The 19081-nt window shown below is 39.2% G+C and overlaps 1 protein-coding gene across 1 annotated transcript; it reads left to right on the forward strand.

Moving 5' to 3' along the window:
* The first annotated feature begins 6587 nt into the window (after positions 1 to 6587).
* On the forward strand, positions 6588 to 10153 carry glula (glutamate-ammonia ligase (glutamine synthase) a). Its single transcript, XM_079243411.1, has 7 exons — positions 6588 to 6690; positions 7430 to 7617; positions 7705 to 7866; positions 8416 to 8562; positions 8641 to 8768; positions 8857 to 9056; positions 9148 to 10153. The coding sequence occupies exons 2-7, from the start codon at positions 7452 to 7454 to the stop codon at positions 9458 to 9460; spliced, it is 1116 nt and encodes a 371-aa protein (XP_079099537.1). The 5' UTR covers positions 6588 to 6690; positions 7430 to 7451; the 3' UTR covers positions 9461 to 10153.
* The last annotated feature ends 8928 nt before the right edge of the window (positions 10154 to 19081 follow it).

Below are 19081 nucleotides of genomic sequence, written 5' to 3' on the forward strand. Positions count from 1 at the left end.
AGTCAAAAGAAAGGGAAAAAATTCCTCATTCCTGACTTCATACACTTGATTGAAGGCTTTTAATACATTTGCAAATAAAAAAAACAAAAAACTGTTGAACCAACTTTGTCAATAAAAAATCGATTTATACTTTCTTACTAAATCTAAAACCATCATTTGACAAGGCTGTTTGAATTTTCTCAGACAAGGTTTGACAAAAAAAATAGTGTCCTTAAAAAGTGAATTGTGTCTTTTTCACTATGTACTTGAGTTGTTTTGCCGAATGCGATTTTACATTGGTATCTGCTGCCCTCTGCTGGATAAACTGGAATAACAACTGGCTGTGTTTTCGATACTCACACAATCAATTATTGTTATTTGACTTTAAATAAATTAAGCTAAAATATGAGATTTAAAAAATCAAATGACTTTTATTATTAGTTTATTTAATGTGTAGCCTTTGAGACCATTTCATCATTAGAGTCATGCTCAAAGGTTAAGCACAATAAGATTTTAGAATGAAAAGATAATAATAATGCCTTAGCTTGTACTGCGTAACATTTCACCTGGCACTTATGCAGTCCTGCAAAGAGAAACCTGGTTACAGTAAACTGCAAATTTCTCATACTCAAAAGCTAAATATAGACTTGCTTTCTGTTCCTTTGGCATTTAGTTGAAATGTTAGATGTACGTCGTTGGCTAGAGCAAGAAAACATCATATGTCCGTAAAGACAGCACACAAGTGTTTATGTATAAATACACTACCAGTCAAAAGTGAAATTAATTCAAATGAAATTCATTTTCAGATCAAAGATCTGAACAAGCTTTGTGTAATGATGGAGATATGGTCAACACAGATAAGCATGAAAAAACACATTTTAATATTTACTAAATTCAAATATTTCCTCCTTTCTTTTTCATAAATGAAACAGTAAATAATTTTAGTTTTATGTCTGATTTGTTGTCTTCTTCCAATGTAACTTTATGTATTTTGTATTTCATTGGCATGCAAAATTGCAAGAATATCATCAATAAACAAAGCAAAGAATAACAATTCCCATGCATCCTCACATTTTAAGTGGGTTGCTTATCCCTTTAAAAATGAGGTATCAGTTCAGAGAAAACTCAACAGACTGGTGAAACAGCTTGTGTCGCACCCCCAGGCAAACTTGACACCGAGTAATCTGTGACAGTTCAACATGTTTTGCTGGTTTGAAAAGACAGCATGACTTTATATAAGCTGAATTCACAGCAGAGATGGAATACCTCTGACCTGATTTCTAGTTTATAAATTAGTAATTGAGCTAATCCAAAACAACAACCATGGCAAATGCATTATGATAATAGTGGGTGTATTTAGAAAAAATGTGTCCTTTTTCTGTCTTTCCAGCAAATGGAATAGGCTGCCCAAACTGAAGATTTGTGGGTTTTGCTTTTTGTGTGAAAAGTTTTCTCTTGAAACACACAAGAGATTTGCATATTTTAATGTATCACATAGGCACACAGAAACTGAATTTCAGAGTATTACATCTGAATACTTTGCATACTGCACATTCTGCAGACAAAGTGCACAAAGTATTTGAACAATGAGAACAATGATGTTGAACTTCGCCATGGCAACATTTCTCAGATATGCAAAGTATGTTTTTGGACGGTTTTTTTTTTGTTTGTTTTTTTTTTTTTACATTAATAATGATAAAGAAAGAAAATAGGACAGCACTAATGCCAATTTGATTGAACTATGATAAGTTGCCTATTGCTGCAATGGCCTGGTGACCTGTCCAACTGAACTTGGCCTCCGGCCTGCTGGGATCTGCTCCAGCTGCCCACGACTAGGTCTAACTCCAGTCTTCGTGGGCTACAACCCTGTAGGTTTTAGTGTTTCCCTGGTACAACCCACTCGATTCAAATAAAAAGTCCTCCAACAACTTGTTGTCATCTTCTGCACCTTTTTGTTAAAGAGCCATTGATTTTGGATCAGGTCTGTTGTAGTGGGAAAACACTAAAACCTGCAGGATGGTAGCTCTCAAGGTACCGGAGTTGGAAATCCCTATCGCTAGGGTTTATAGAAAATGAATGCATAAATGAATGAATAAACAAATGTATGAATGAATAAACAAAGTTGCCTGTTCTGATAATACAGGTAGCTTTCTTTTCTGTGTTGTGTATTGGAATCCTACTTCATCTACAGTTTAGTGTTATTTAACCACTATAAATGTGAATAAGTGTGTATTTAAAATATGACTCTCATTGTTCCTAAATAAATCCAAGTATTTTCAAATTAACTCTTAAACTTAGTTTTGTTTTTCTTTTGCGCATAAGTGCAACTTCTTATTATCTGGTTCAGCCAAAGTAGTAGATTCTCCCTCATCTTTATACTGTTCTGGAGTTCTCAGTCCATGAGGTGGCACTGTAACCTCCTGTGAGCAGAAAAACAGTAAAGAGACACTCAACTGATGAGATTGTGAAGTAAAACAAAACAAAAAGTGCTCAAAAGATTATTGGTGCAAGTTCAGCTGGCTGACATAGTCATGGTGTGGGATTTTTTTTGTTGTCTTTAGTTTGTGCTTCCTATTTTATCCCTTGTGCATATTGCCTGTTTTCACTTCCCATTCATTAACTCACCTGGTTTGATTTCCTCATTTATTGAACCTGTTCCTTCTTAGTTTCCTTTGTCAAACCATTGTCATGTTTCCTCTGTCCAGTGTTCTTGTTCGTTCTGTTTGATTAAGCGCTCTCCAACTCCAGTCCTCGAGAGCTACCATCCTGCAGATTTTAGTGTTTCCCTGGTACAACCAACTTTATTTTGATGAAAAGGTTCTCTAACAACTTGTTGTCATCTTCTGCACCTGTTTGTTAATGAGCCATTGATTTAAGTCCGGGTGTGTTGCAGTGGGGAAACACTAAAACCTGCAGGATGGTAACTCTAGAGGAGCAGAGTTGGAGGCCCCTGAATTACACCATTATTTATCATAATCTGTCTGCTTCCTGCCTCTCTGTTCTGCATTTGGGTTCCCACAACCCCACAAACCCTGACAGATATGTGACAAAGAAAATTGTGTTTTTTACTGAAAAATGTAAAATGCACTCAGAGGCTGTTATGGGATATATAGATTCAAAGGAAGATGTTATTTCTTGATAGTACAGTCACAAGCTATAGAGCGAGTAAACTGATTTGGTAGGTAGACTTAACATTTTGGTTCAAAGGCACAATAATGCCAGGAGGTTGCAGGCTGAGTGAGCGTGTTTGTTTGACAGAAGACGAACTGCAACACAGTACATAGTCCTACAACTCTACGCTGAATTAAGCCGGTATAGGAATTAGATGGATGAAGGATCCTGTCATCCTGTTGAACAACCTTTACTGAAACAGTTAGAAACTATTAAGCTATATTTTGATGACACAAGGTGGGTAGGATATGAACAAGGCCTGTTGTGATATTTTATTGCTCTCTAGCATGATTTATGTGAGACCACAACTTTACAGAAAGTTTTCTTTTTTTGTTTAATTTTTGTTTTCAATCCACAGAAAGTTTTATTTTATTTTATTCATTTTTATTTATTATTCACAGAAAGTTTTCAACAGGACCGATATCTCAGAGGTTTGGAGCTAAAGTTTATCTTAAAAACAAATTAACACTGAAAGGATTACTGCTTTGATTAACAAAAAAAACCAAAAAAAACAGTGATAATGGGTGAATCAGGCTGCAGTTTCTGCTATGTCAGGATTTGCTGATAGCTTTATTTCACTTTAAAATAGAAGTTTGGGGGTTGGCAGACTTTAGCACCAAAGATAAAAGTGAATGCATCAGAAAACAGGCGTTTTCATTGTTCAATTAAATGTTTCATGATTCAAGTAGTTTCATGCCAACAGATGATTTGACAAACATATTGCAGGAATGGTACTATATATATGATGAAAAAGGACACCTCCTTGACACCTTATTGTAGTAAAATAAAATATATATGCATTTAAATATATTTGTTTATTTGACTTAAAATAAAAAATATTACTTTGTAACTAAATTTATTATGTTCAATAAATTTTATGCTGAATAAAACATAGTTGATCTAAGTAATTCTGCTGACCCTAACAAAAAAAAATTGCTATAAAATTATTATACCTGGGTGAAAGTTGGAACATATTTCACAAAGTATCACTTATGACCGGAAATTGGCCATTTAATACTTGTGCTACCATATAAATACTATTATTCAGACAAATTTATAAATACTGTGTAAATCTGCAAAGTAAGACACAGGTTTTTAAAAAAATGATAAATTAACATACATGGAAAAGAAAAGCAGCACATATTCATCCATAGTGTGAACAATCCTTTCAAATTCCTGTGTCTACAATTCCTTCCAGATGACTCCAACATATTTGGAATTAGACCAAGATCCATTATCGAAAAAGAAAAATCACAAAAATCCACTCCATGGTGTTTACATAAATTTGACAACAGATAAACACAGGTAAATACTTAACCTCTTTGGTGCAGTTCACGATTTAAAAAAGAAAGCACTTTGTCTTATTTTCAAGATTTATCATATCGTAAAATAAATTTATGACAACCTGCAAGCTGTCCAGATGCTGGTGGCAGAACAAGCTAAAATCACCATCCCTCCCCTGGTTTTGAGGGTTTGTTTGAGATGTTGGTGCTGATATGCTCTGTTTGGTTCTATAAGACATGGTCAGTGCATAGTAGCCAAAGATTTCCACTTTGGTCTTGTTTGTCCAAAGGACACATTTCATAAAGTTTGTTAAGAGTCAACTTTGCAATTCTAAAGTGTGCTGCCATGAACATTTTGGATCGAGGAAGTTTTCTGCTGGTGAACTTCCCAAACAGACTATGCCTACTCAGTTTTTTCCCAAATTTACCATCAGAGACATTAGCATTTAGCATACTAACTGAGGCCTGGAGAGTCAGAGATCTAGTTCTTGGTTTCTTTCCACTACCTCTAAACTTTTGACCTTGCACAGTTTGACCTTGCTGTGAACTTGCTGGCACACACACTGCTGGTGGAAAAATTACCAACTGCCTTGAATGTTTTCCACTTCATGAATTCGTTTGTATAAAAACTGACATATAGCCCTTCACAGATTTATTTGTAGTAAAAACTGTTGCTCGATTTTATGCATTTTTTCTCTCTCTTTATTTAATTTACATTTAAAAGTTTGTTGTTGTTTTCTGTTATACTTGCTGCATCTCGCTGGAATGCTTTTAATCTTTTTTTTTTTGTAAAGAACTTTGAATTGTCTTGTGCATGAAATATGGGCTAAACAAACAAACTTGCCTTGCGTGGAGTTTATTGCTGGTATTTTTCTTCATTAGTTATGTGTTAACAAACACACATATACTCCAATTCAGCAAACTGTTAAGACGTTTTGTATATACACATACATGTATGTATATATATATATAAAATGAATTGAAAAATACTTTATTAATCCCCAAAGGGAAATTCAATATTGTAGTATATAATAATAACTAATTTGAGGAGGTCTTGTTCCGGAGGCTGATGGCTGCTGGCAGGAATGGTCTTCTGTATCTTTCAGTCTTGCATCGAACCTGAAGAAGCCTATCGCTGAACACACTTTGTTGTTTCTTCACTGTGTTGTGGAGAGGGTGTGAAGAATCCTCATCTTCATCAGCTTGTGCAGCATTTTTCTTTGGACAATCAGCTCCAGCGGCTCCAGAGTTACTCCAAGAACAGAAGCAGCTTTCTTGATCACTTTGTTGATTCTTTTTAAGTCTCTGGTTCTGATGCTACTACCCCAGCAGATGGCTGCAAAGCTGATTTTTGAGACCATATATATCTTCATATATATATATTTTTATACAGCTGATTTCTGACCACATTATAAACATATACATATATATATATATATATATATATATATATATATATATATATATATATATATATATATATATATATATACACACACACACACACACACACACACGAAGAGAGAGAGTGAGAAAGAAAGGTGCTTGCTGATAATTATCATTTTCTGATTAGTAACACCTGACTTCTATCGACCTCTTTAGCTGTCATGGCACCAGTAAGGATGATACTTCAGTGGAACAAAGTGAAAAACATTTGTCCTACATACTTATTAGGCTTTTAACCTATTTGCACCAGAAAGATTCTCAGGTGCCCTGATGAAGATTACATAAGCTCCCATTACAGCCAGTGCACCACGCTACTGATTTCTACCACATGGTGGCGTCTCGAACTTGCACACCGGAAGGCGTGTGCTGAACATCAAGTCCCTCACGTTAGAGTCTGTTTGCACCACTGAGGCACGTTTTTATAGAAAAGTAGCAAGCCATCTTGTCTGGTACCCTCTTTTCTTTTTCATTTTCCTCTTCTAATCGATTAATCTAAAACTCCTTGTATTATTTTATTCAGTTTAATTTGTTTCAGCGGTGGGACTCACACGGACACGGAGCAGAGATAGTAACACGCGGCTCAGGTCTTGCAAAGGGGGGTTCGGTATTGTCCAATGATCGGCGTGCATGTGCCTTGCATCACCTCTGCAACCAATCACAGTGGCGCCATCCCAGTTCCTGTTCGTATAAATGTGGTTTGCTGCGCGGTGTTGGTATCGGAGAATGAAAGAGACACTAGTAAAGTATCATAGTCTGAGACACTGGACCTGTCAGTCGTCTAGTTTTTATTTCAGTTTTCTCGTTTGGCCAGGTAATTCTCTTCCCCTTTCTGCTCTGCTTTGGGTCTCTGTTTTGTTTTAATATGTCAGGGTGGTGGTTTGTACTTTTTGTACCAGACTTTCCATTGTTAACAGACTTTAACCCGTAACTTCCTACTCTTTTTTTATTTTAAGTGTTTATCTTCCTTTGACGGCAGCAGTTTGTCTTCTTGAGATTTAGCTGTTTTGTGGGGCTACTTTTTGTGTCGAGAGGCTTTTAGTAGTGTGTAGTATTTAATGAATCATAACTAGGAAGCAAATGATGCAACGTCGCCTGTCTTAACGTCAGTTCTGGTTTTCCGTGAAAAACCATCCTATCAATGCGGATAGATGCGGATAGATGCGGATAGATGACTAAAGAACAAGCGATTTTTATATATTTAAATTATTTTTTTTTATGCCTCCCCCCCCCCCCCCCCCCCCCCCCCCCAACCATGGTTCGCGTTTTTCCCCTTTAGTCTAATTTCTATTGTAAAAATGTATTCTAATTGGCATGTTCGATGGAAAGTCTTTTTCCCAACAAAAGTGGGGGAAAAATCTCAAACTAGAAAGTCTTTTTACCCTCTGCCTGTTTTCCCACCCCCTCCCCCTTCTGGAAGACAAAACAATGCTGCAGTTTGGGTGTTTTTGGCCCCCAACCCCCCAAACCCCGTTATGCAACATGTGATTCAGCGACTATCACAATCTTACACCTGCTTCTGCTTACAATCTTACATGTGTTCTCATTCTCAGGTGTGTTATAGTATCAAATAAGATGGCCATGTCTGCCAGTGCCAGCTTGAGTAAAGCTGTCAAGAAGCAGTACATGGATCTTCCCCAGGGGGATAAAGTCCAAGCCATGTACATCTGGATTGATGGAACTGGAGAGGGGCTACGCTGCAAAACCAGGACACTTGATTTTGAACCGAAAAGCATTGAAGGTAAGCGTTAGCCTCCTGGATCATCCTGAGGTGGTCAAACAGCACCTGCAGCTCTATAATGGCCTTTCCTCTGTCATCCTTTTACAGATCTCCCAGAGTGGAACTTTGATGGCTCCAGTACCTACCAGGCTGAAGGCTCCAACAGCGACATGTATCTGATTCCTGCAGCCATGTTTCGTGATCCATTTCGTAAAGACCCCAACAAACTGGTCCTGTGTGAAGTCATAAAATACAACCGCAAACCTGCTGGTGAGCAGCTAATTTTTGTAGGCTAATTCTTAGTGGTTTGTTATGTTAAACCAGTAAAGCTGTGAAACAAAGGTCCAAATGAGGGCTGTATAGTGAAGACTAAGCACTTTAGGCTTTAAATGCACTTTTTTCTTTTTTTATATAATTTAAACCTGAATGTGGGCACCATCTTTGTTTTTTTTATTAAAAAAAAAGTGGTCAAAGTAAACATGACATTTGTAAGCACACAGAAGTGCTTTGAAGAGAGCTTTAACATGAAGGCAGTTGTGCACCCATCATTCTAGTGTTGGAAACTTAAGTGAATAAATTCCCTCATTGCAGCAAACATTGACAGCATGGAAGTTGAATAGAACTGGTTTGGCAATTTTATTTGTTCTACTTGTACAAAGCTGGTCTAATTTCATGTTGAAGTAACTCATAGTCCCTGAAGAAAAGCTTAAATCAGCAGCCAAAGCACTCACTTATACTTGTGTTTTTTTTTTTGTTGTTTTTTTTTTTTAAACAGGAAGTTGAAGAAGACTGTTGCTAAAGCTATCTTTCCTCTTGCAGAAACCAATCTTCGAATCACATGCAATAAGGTGATGGAAATGGTGGCAGACCAGCATCCGTGGTTTGGTATGGAGCAGGAGTACACCATCCTGAGCACAGACGGGCACCCATTTGGCTGGCCGTCTAATGGTTTCCCTGGACCTCAAGGTGCGCATATGACATCTTTGTGCAATGGAAATCGAAATTCAGAGCATTGTTGTGGTTTGACCCTTTGCATCTTTGCAGGTCCATACTACTGTGGTGTGGGAGCTGACAAGGCATATGGCAGAGATATCGTAGAGGCTCATTATAGAGCATGCTTGTATGCTGGAGTCAACATTTGTGGAACAAATGCAGAAGTGATGCCTGCTCAGGTAATGGCTTGACCTATGTTTGAATATTGACTTGAATAGCCAGCAATGTGTTTGTTTTTTAATAATTAACTGCTTCTGTGTGCTTTAGTGGGAGTTCCAGGTTGGCCCGTGCGAAGGGATCAACATGGGTGATCATCTGTGGGTGGCACGTTTCATCCTGCACCGTGTGTGTGAAGATTTTGGAGTTGTTGCCTCATTTGACCCTAAGCCCATCCCAGGAAACTGGAATGGTGCAGGCTGCCATACAAACTTCAGCACAAAAGAGATGAGGGAAGATGGTGGACTGAAGTGAGTAATGGCTTCACAGGGAATTATCCAGTCCTGCTGGGAAATTGTTTTCAAAATTTCTAATGCATTCTTGTATTTTGTCTGCTTTCAGAGCCATTGAAGAGTCCATCGAGAAACTTGCTAAGAGGCACCGCTATCATATCCGTGCCTATGATCCCAAAGGGGGGCTTGACAATGCCCGCCGTCTTACCGGCCATCACGAAACTTCAAACATCCATGAGTTCTCTGCCGGCGTGGCAAACCGTGGGGCCAGCATCCGCATTCCTCGCAGTGTCGGCCAGGACAAGAAGGGCTACTTTGAAGACCGTCGCCCATCTGCCAACTGCGACCCATATGGTGTGACCGAAGCCCTGATCCGCACCTGTTTGCTGAATGAGGAGGGCGACGAACCAACGGATTACTAAATCCACATTTAATGAACTGACTCCCACTGCCCTCTCAATCTTTAAATTATCTTTTAAACTAGTACTGTATCTCCTCTCCCACTGAAATAATTTTTAACCCACATTTTCAATGGCTTCGAGTTGGCTGGTCAACTTCAAATATGACATGATGATGATATTCCTAGTATTTCTGAGCTGGTAATGTCAGGGTCTGTCTTTCCCTCGTCTTGAGCAGGGATTGACTTTTTTTAAAACAGTTTTGTAGCCGATGCCATATCATCCCCTTGTCTGTCAGTGACTAAAATGAACTAAAGCACAAGGACACTGCACAGTAGGGCTGCTAAGGCTGAATGATGTGTAACTTAATAAATCTGACCTAGTTTGTGTTCTGTTAATGTTGACCTGACTTCAAATATCCAGTCTTCAATGTTACTAATGCTCTCAATGTGTCAATTCTGAAATGGCAATGTTTGGTGTCTTCAGGTTCTGACACACTGGGTCAACTTGTATGGTACACTATGTAGATGTCTGTACCCAGATGTAAGTTGTTATAATGTGGTGGATCTGTCCATAATGCCATTTGTAGATTTCCTCAAGGAGTTTTATCCTTCTGTTAACTGAGATATTGTAATGCACCTGATTTGGTAAAACTTCCAAGTTTACTGAACCTGGTGATTTTTATTGATACATTTAAAACTTTTATTTTTATCACAGCACAGTTGTGTGACTCTTTATTTCAAGTTTTCAGCTAATTAAGTAGACTTGCTCTTATAGAGGATGGACTGTCCACAAATGTCCAGAAAATACAGTTGCACTAAATTTTTTTTGCTTTTGCGTGCAGTCTTAATAGGTGTGGTCTACTTTCAAAAGCCTTTTAAACTATTTAAATTGTTCCTCCAAGCGAAACTTTCTCCCGACCTTTCATGGTAATGAACTGTTAGCTTTTGCCTACACAAAGGCAACTACATAACTTGTATAAAAGGCACATGGGATTTCTTTTTTTTGTCATGAAAGGTGACATAAAAAATCATTGCAGTTCTAATTGGCTGCATGAGGAATTCCAACAACTCTCTGGATTGCTGCACAGTTTTTTTGCATTCATAAAACTTGTTTAAACAGCTGGTGCAGCAGTATGTTAAAGAGGTAAACACAAAATGGTGCAGTGAGGCCTGCCCTAAGGTAACTAGTAAAGTATCTGAAAATGTGCCTTGTTTTGCCAAATGTCTCATTTCAGCCTGGCTTATATTTGACCATGAGCTCAACAGCTGCTTTGTCTAAACTGTTTTTTTCTGACCCCGTGGGTAGTAACTGGAAACTCGTGCACTCACGAGACTGTTATTAGACTCCTTCACTATGGCATCCTGAGGCCCATAATCCCAGAAGTGCTGTGTCAAACGGCTCCACAGGACAATTGTTGTCGATAAAATGTGACCGTCTGTCTGGGTCATCTTACAAGACAAAAACCTGGTAGTACTGCAGTTTTCTAGTTTAGAGACCCTTTTAGATTCTGTTGAAGGCACATTAGGGCAGTGCAGCAAACTTATCTGACCATTTCCTGATGCTTCAGCCTACTTTGGGTCATGTTTTTCAGTTTAACTAATTTTCATGCTGTCTGGACAAGGAGACAGTTGCATCACATTTGTATATGAAGTACACTATTCTTTTTTCACTGAACATAAACATGTACTTCTGCGTTGTTCTCCCTTTTTTGGGGGGGTTGGGCCACAGAGTTTGTGAGACCTTTCACCTACATCCTAGCTGCATTCACAGCAGAGTGTTTGTCTGCTCGTTGATTGGCTTTGCCTTGAACTACTCAGCCAATCACAAAGTAAAAACCAAGTTCAGTCCTGTGTCAGGATCCTGTTTGGCTTGAAGCCATCAAATGTACTTTTACTTTGTTTTGGTCTTTTTTTTTGTTGTTTTGGCTGCACTAGGCACGCATATCTATAACCTGTTTAGTGTGTTCTTGGACTGGGTGCCCAGACACTGACAGACTGTTAAAAGATATGCAATCATATGCTTTAAAAAAAAAAAAAAAAAGGTTTTGCAGAACTTCAAAGTTTTACACTTTGTCAACAAGTTCAGTTCAGAGCAATAGAGAAATATAAAGACAAAGTTAAACTTCAACACGTGCACTCATGGAAAATGCTGATCTGAGACCCAAATAAAAACATCAAGTGTGCAGGGGGGCAGGGTTGGAGTTCTAACATGCACTTCATGCCTGACTCAGCCCAGTATTTCCAGTGCAAAGCTGAAAGGGACACCATGTCCTTTTCTGCAAGCCACCCACTTATTCCACCTGGGTGTAGTTATTTGGAATACATATCAACACACTGGTAAAGGAAGCACTTTAAATATCTGTCACTGCATTTGGATATTTTGTTCCTCTTGTTTACTACATAAGTCTTCAAGCTCCTTCACAGGAAGTGCGGAGTGCCACCCTGCTACGATCTGTGAAAGCCACTTAATGACATTCAGTCAGTGACAAAATTCTCTTCCAATTCCTTGCTTTGAGGCTCAATTATGGGGTCCGATTTGCATGCAGAATCCAAACCTCCTTCTCGCTGGGAAGCTTGAACGATGGGGAAACACTGGACAAAGGATGGAGAAGGATGCTGCCCTGTTGCCATGACAACCACCGGAATGTACAGGCTGGATCGTGGTGGTTCTTGTGCAGGGTGGGAGGAAGAAAAAAAAACACATCCATGTTGTGTAAGGGGGGAAAAAATGAAACGGGGTCTAATAAGTGGAGCTGTGTGGTGGAAAATACTCTGGTCTTGAGAAGTTGTAATACATTTATGAGTCAACTGTCTTCTTACAATGAACATTTTATTATAAACTAATACAAGCACACGCTGGAGCTTGGAGAGAGAACTCTCTCTCCAGATGCTGAAGTAACACCCGATTATAAACCATGCTTAACTCCTCCTAGTTGCTGAGCACACCATATGAAACAATCATTATCTCTTATTTAAGACTAAACTGAACTCACTAAGCATCAATCACTCACTATATTACTTTATTACCTTTAACCTCTAACCTTTAGACAACTGGTCAACCAAGCAGTTGACAAAAACAGATGCCCTGCAGGAAACTCTTCCTGTCTCAGACTTTGTCTGCACATTCCAGACAAGGATCATATGACTTAAAGAAAGCTTTGTGCATAGACACAAAACACAGCAGGATCACAGCAAATCAATGCATATATGTCTAATACTTAATTCAAACCAAACTCATAACAATTTTCCCCAACACTCTCCCTCCTCTTGGTCCTACAGGACCAACAATAAGAAGAGAAATTGTTATCAGAACGCAAAAGTACATACAGAAGACAACATTCTCAAAACATCAGGAGCCTCATGCCTGTCGGGTTTTAAAAGAATCTTTCAGAAATTACAATAGTGAGGAGCCATTCACTTCAGCTTCACACTGATCTTGCTTGAGAGCGAAGGCTGGTCTTCAGGTGTGAGAGTAGACTATCTCACTTACCCACGCAACCACAGGGATTATTCTGCCCTTTGTTGGGTGGTGCGTTATTCTTCTGTAATTTCAGACTGAAGAGCTTCAGGAGGTTCAAGCAATCTGTAGTGCCAAGCAGCTCACTCTGCGACCTTTACCGCTGTCTGGGTCGTCAGGAAAACCTGAAATGGCCTAAACCATCGATGTTGGTTCCAGCGCTGATGTTTAAAGCTTCTTATCAGGACAAAATCTCGAGGCTGAAGTGAATAGAGCTGCGTAGATGCTGATTCATGAAGGGCAGCTTTCACCTGTGTGCAAATGCCTGAAAAGGGTTCTTATGAGGTTAGGACAATATGTTAAAACATTACTTTCACACAGAGCTGTGTCTGAACAGGCAGTCTTGGAAGGAACCATGCCCACTTGGGTGAGGGTCCTGCAAAAAGAATCACAAAAAAGCCCATGTTTCCATGTTACGCATGCGCATGTACATCAGAACCAGAAAAAGTACTTTTGGTCCAAGGAAGACCTGAAAAGAGAGCCAGAAGGAAATTTCCCCGTCTGCAACCTGTGGGAGGAAAACATTCAGGAAAATGGCATCCAGAAAGTCATTCATAAGAGAGCGCCAAAACATGGACTTGTTTTCAGCTAAAGAGTAAGCTCAAGTAATGAGAACTGAGACGGGAGAGCTGCAGCCTCCACCGCGTCACAGTCAGAGCAAACAGCATCAAAAGGAAAATCAAGTCAGGGTCAACTAGAGGTCGGTCAGGGGCCAGGCCTGGGGGGTGCAGAGGATAGTCAGTTTCAGCTAAACAGTCATGGAGTAAAACATGAACAATACAAAGCAACAGTTAGGGCCACTCATTTATCTGGTAGGTAATCATTCAAAGTAACCAAATTCATTTAATTACTTATTGCAAAGTTCCTATCAGGTCGTCTCATCTTAACCAACAACCAGAAAAAATCCTCTAGTACTGCATAGCAGAACATGTGTCAAACTGGACTCCCAGCAGTCTGACCAACACTTATCCATGCTGGAAATTTCCTTTCTGATTTACTGCTCGTGTTGTTTATGTCATGTCTGCTAAATGACAGAAGCAGAACCACACTGAAGAATCTCTGCATATATTAAATAAAGCTCATTCAGAACTGTTGATTTAATCTCTCTCAGACTCCAACAGACCCATTCAGGAGCAACACACACAAAACTGAGATCATAATAAGACTGGCTTTCTATTCCAAATATATTGTAAACATAAGCATAAGCATAAAGCAACAAGATGTAAACCCATCTTTAACAGCTGGACTTCAGGTACTGAACAGCCAGAGACCTTCAGGTCATAATAAAGCTGTTTGTTTTCTATCTACATTTGAACTAAAGCAGCATTTAGAAACAAACTTCTAATACTGATGGTAAAGCTGTCCACATCCACAACAACACGACACACGCATGTACGTGCACACTCACAGCAGCATTTCTTCCTTAATGATTTTAATGCAAACGTGTGTAACAGAAAAGGCCAAGGCTAACGGTTTAGCATAGTTAGCTTAACTTTGGAAGTATCAATACTGTTCAAATAATCTGCCTCATATTCATGTTAATTTTGAGGACATACAGGGCTTAAATGACTTGTTTGTTTACTTATTAAGCGTGTTAACTAAGAGACTGGTCTGTTTACTGGCAGCCATCGCAAGAGTTGGTTCTACTCTTTAAACAAAAATCATCTGATGTGTATTTTAACCACTGAGCATATCTGCTTTAATTCAAAATAATGAATTCAGATTAGGGATAAAACACCAGCTGTCAGCAAATAAAACACGGAGATTGTTGTACTTGTGTTGCATTCACTGAAGTCGGGAAATTACAAAACTACCTTCTTATTTAATGTCATATAGCGGCTTATTTTTTCTCTTTTGACATCTATTCTGTCTCAAACATTAAAAACTTAGTATTCATCACTTTTTTTTTTTTTTTTTTATAAGGCACAGCGTGCCAGAAGTTGACTTGTCTGTATAAACTGTTCAGCTTCCCTGCAGCAGAGCAGAGATGTCTGTGTCATTGTTCACTTGCAGAAGTCTGCAGGAGTGCAAAATTTTATGCATGCTCATAAATGTGGTATAAAGCTAAGCAGAAACAGTGAGTAAATGTTTGGTTGTAGGGCCTCATTCCTTGGCCTGGTCTTGTGGATAATCATTCAGCTCGTATCACTCGATCTGCTCAGGAGTCAGACGCGCCACAGCCACCATGCTCTCCTCCAATCAGCATACAATCAGAAATTCATGCCAGGAAGTGCCCGACACATGTTCATCAAAGCTTCCTGGTAGATAAATCAGATTCATATGTGTAATTAATTAAGAGTAACATGTAAAGGATCAGAAAGTAGGCAAAAGTTCAAGGAAGGAGATCCAGGTTTTCCACAGAGAACTGAGTGAACCGAACAGTCTTTCTGACAGAATCAGGGTGCAGCTCATTCCAGAAAACATCATCTGACTCTGTAGTCGGGGTGGGATTTGTGCTGCCTGCCGGCCACATTGTTAGTCTTTTACTTCCAGAAAATCCCACAACTGAAACACAGTCTGAGGACAAGGAGGATCCATCACCTCCAGAGGTCAAAGGTGAAAATCCAGCTCACATGTCCACCATAGGAGCCATATCCACACTGTTCACAGTCACAACCAACAGGGCTCTGCCAGACCCTCTGGTTCTGGGATCTCCGGGCCCCATCAGCAGCGGCCGGGTCCATGCAGCCACATCTGCATATCAGGTTCTGCTCCAGGACTCAGAGCTGACACAGAAGGGAGGTGGAATGATGCTTTAGGTTGTAGGGACCGTTTCTGCTCCAGTCTCCTGACTGACCACGCGTGACACCCAGAACTCTACGGTGACCTGGATCAAGAACTCACTCTCCCCCAGCCCCTCCTCTGAATCCCCTCAGGCAGGATAGACAATTTTAGGACCCTGTGGACCAAGCTGCATGCTGACAAGGGTTTAGAAGGGAAACGCTGCAATGCGTCCAACACCATACAGCAGACGAGCTTTTGAGACTGAACCATTTGGGCATGTGGTGTATTTTCTTCTCCAGTAAGGGGAAAATAAAGATCATAGCCTCATAATTATAATAGTTTTCTTCTGAATCCTGTGGCAAACATATTATGTGGACCATGTTCTGTGCTGTGAACATCATGTAACTTGAATATTACATTGTAATTGTGTGTGTGAGAGACTATATTATCAGTGGATTCATAACTCAGTTCTCTCCTGGGAAAGCTGAACATGATCTTGCTAAGAAGATACACTTGTTCTGAGAACTTCTCTTCTCGCCGTTAGCTCACATTTAGCTAAAGTGAACTTATTGCAAGGGAAATTTACTCTAGCAAAGTTACGTTGGTTCACCATTCCTATTTTAAGGTCAAGAATTTTCTCTTTTTCCTAACATTATGCTTAGTTTCAGCATCCTTTAGCTGCATTATTTATTTCCAGTTTATCTAAATTTATTTAGACATGCTAGGCATAAATTTATAATAGCAGTAGTAAAGGAATAAAAATCACCTTATGAATGTCTGAAAGGGAACAGACAGAAACCTAAGCTTATTGCCTACACAATGTACAGTAATTTAACATAGTAAGTTCTTAATACTATAAATCACATCTCTCACATTTCTGATTTTTCATTCTTAATATGTTGTTGCTCTTTAAAATGTTCTCAGGTGATAATAAAGAACTGCTTTTCCTTAGGAAAAGGTTTCCACATTCATACAGGGAGTGGCTTTTATGCTCTTATAAAAGCTTTAGGAAGAAAAGCACAAGCAGCTATTTTACACAGGATTTATATGTTTGTTTCTGCCTAACATGCTATGACATCATCTCCTTCAGTGAGCAGAAGGCCTTTAATGAACACACTCTTTTCCTCACTTCCTTCTCTCATACATTTTTTGTTGTTTGTTTTTTTTTTTCTTTTTTCTTTTTTTTTTTCTTACTGCAGTAAATTAGATTTTAAACAAACAATTCACTTCAACAGTTGGATGAATGCATGTGAATGGGTCGTGCCCCCACGTTTGTCTACCCCCACACAAGCTTCTAGGCTCTCCTGCGAGAGTCCGGTGTGGCTTCACAAGACGTGGTTTTAATTCTCCACACAATCAGTCCAATCAAGTTTAACACAAGAAATTTTACACAACCACCCCAGTTTCCCCTCACATGAAGACAGAGATTTCAACTTCTTAATGGTGCTGTACATCAACCTCCTACTGCAAAGGAACTAGTTCTGTTTGCAGCGGATGTACACAGAGGGTCAATCCCACACCTTTGTAGAATTATCAGGCAAAATTCTCAATGTCTCCAGAAACCAGCCCACACAGTTTCTTCTCTGTTCCTCCTCACTCAAGATGGCTTTCCTCTCAGTTTTCTAACTCAAGGTTGGCCTGGTCTTGCTTCTCGAGCTCACAGGACTTACTGACTAATTTACTGGTCTCGGTCTTGTAACTCACAAGATTTACTGGTCTGGTCTTGCTACGTCTAGCTCACAGCACTTACGACTTGGTCTTGTTACTCACGATTTTTAACTTAAACTTTAACTTAAACTTAACTTAAACTCACAGGATTTTATTTATGACGTCAACCTGATCTCGTCTTAAGTTATTCTCTTATCCCTTGAGTTATTCTTTCGATGAGGAGGTGAGGAGGAGAATCCCTGTCACAATGAGAATAATGAAGACAATTGACCACAAAACAGAAAAATATTGTGATTATTAATTAAAATATTGATTATTAATTTGTGATAAATTTCTAGTAATGTTTGACTCCAGTTTGAGTCTGAAAATTAATGTAAATTTAGAATAACACTTCTCACCATTGTCTTTTCACACTGGTTCAGAAGGAGTCCTGGCGTAGTCGACCACGGGTGGGAGAAAGACGTCCTGTCCTCTGAAATACTCTAATTGAGGTTCTTAGGATGAATCTGTGGATTCAGGTGGCCAACCCGTCTATCCCCAACCTGGGCGGACTGACGCAGGATCCCGAGACGAGCCCCCAAAAACTGTGGTGGAAAATACTCTGGTCTTGAGAAGTTGTAATACATTTATGAGTCAACTGTCTTCTTACAATGAACATTTTATTATAAACTAATACAAGCACACGCTGGAGCTTGGAGAGAGAACTCTCTCTCCAGATGCTGAAGTAACACCCGATTATAAACCATGCTTAACTCCTCCTAGTTGCTGAGCACACCATATGAAACAATCATTATCTCTTATTTAAGACTAAACTGAACTCACTAAGCATCAATCACTCACTATATTACTTTATTACCTTTAACCTCTAACCTTTAGACAACTGGTCAACCAAGCAGTTGACAAAAACAGATGCCCTGCAGGAAACTCTTCCTGTCTCAGACTTTGTCTGCACATTCCAGACAAGGATCATATGACTTAAAGAAAGCTTTGTGCATAGACACAAAACACAGCAGGATCACAGCAAATCAATGCATATATGTCTAATACTTAATTCAAACCAAACTCATAACAATTTTCCCCAACAGCTGCACAATAACCCCCCCTGGCCAAATACAGTCAGCTCGCAAGTGCTCACACAAAGCCATCAAATGGTGGAAATTCCCTACTTCTTTTTCCTTTACATTTCTCCATATTAAAAGTGGTGGATTCGTGTAATCTACAGAAAGATTACATGTAGAGCATCTTTAAAAACAGCATATGAACCGAGCATCTGTCATTTTAAAGGTTGACACTGTTGTCAGTGTGTCCATTATAATCCTAGTCATTTATGCTGTGTTGTTGTGTAACACTTCATACTGGCTCAAACTAGTACTGACTCTCAACTGAACAGCATGAAACAGGGGGAAAGAACTGAGCTTTAAAGTAATGAATGACAAAGTGTTTTAGAACAGCTTAAAAATAAATTGTTAGCAGCTTGTTATTCGGTGCAAGATGCAGCATGGTAAATCTGGAAAAGATGGAGAGAGATGTCAGTGAGACAAGGTTGCGTCGTGGCTCATTTCTAAGCAAGAAGTACGTGAAATCTCATCATACAATTAATTTCTGCATAGGTGATATGAGGTTTCAATGGCTTGGCTGTATTAATGAACCTTGTTTACCAATAGGTGTTTCTATACAATGTTGGTTCCTAAATGCATGTCTGTGCAAGCTGAAGTTGTTCACATACATCCACTC

The sequence above is a fragment of the Telmatherina bonti genome (genome assembly GCF_933228915.1).
Source record: "Telmatherina bonti genome assembly, chromosome: 7".
Lineage (NCBI taxonomy): Eukaryota > Metazoa > Chordata > Actinopteri > Atheriniformes > Telmatherinidae > Telmatherina > Telmatherina bonti.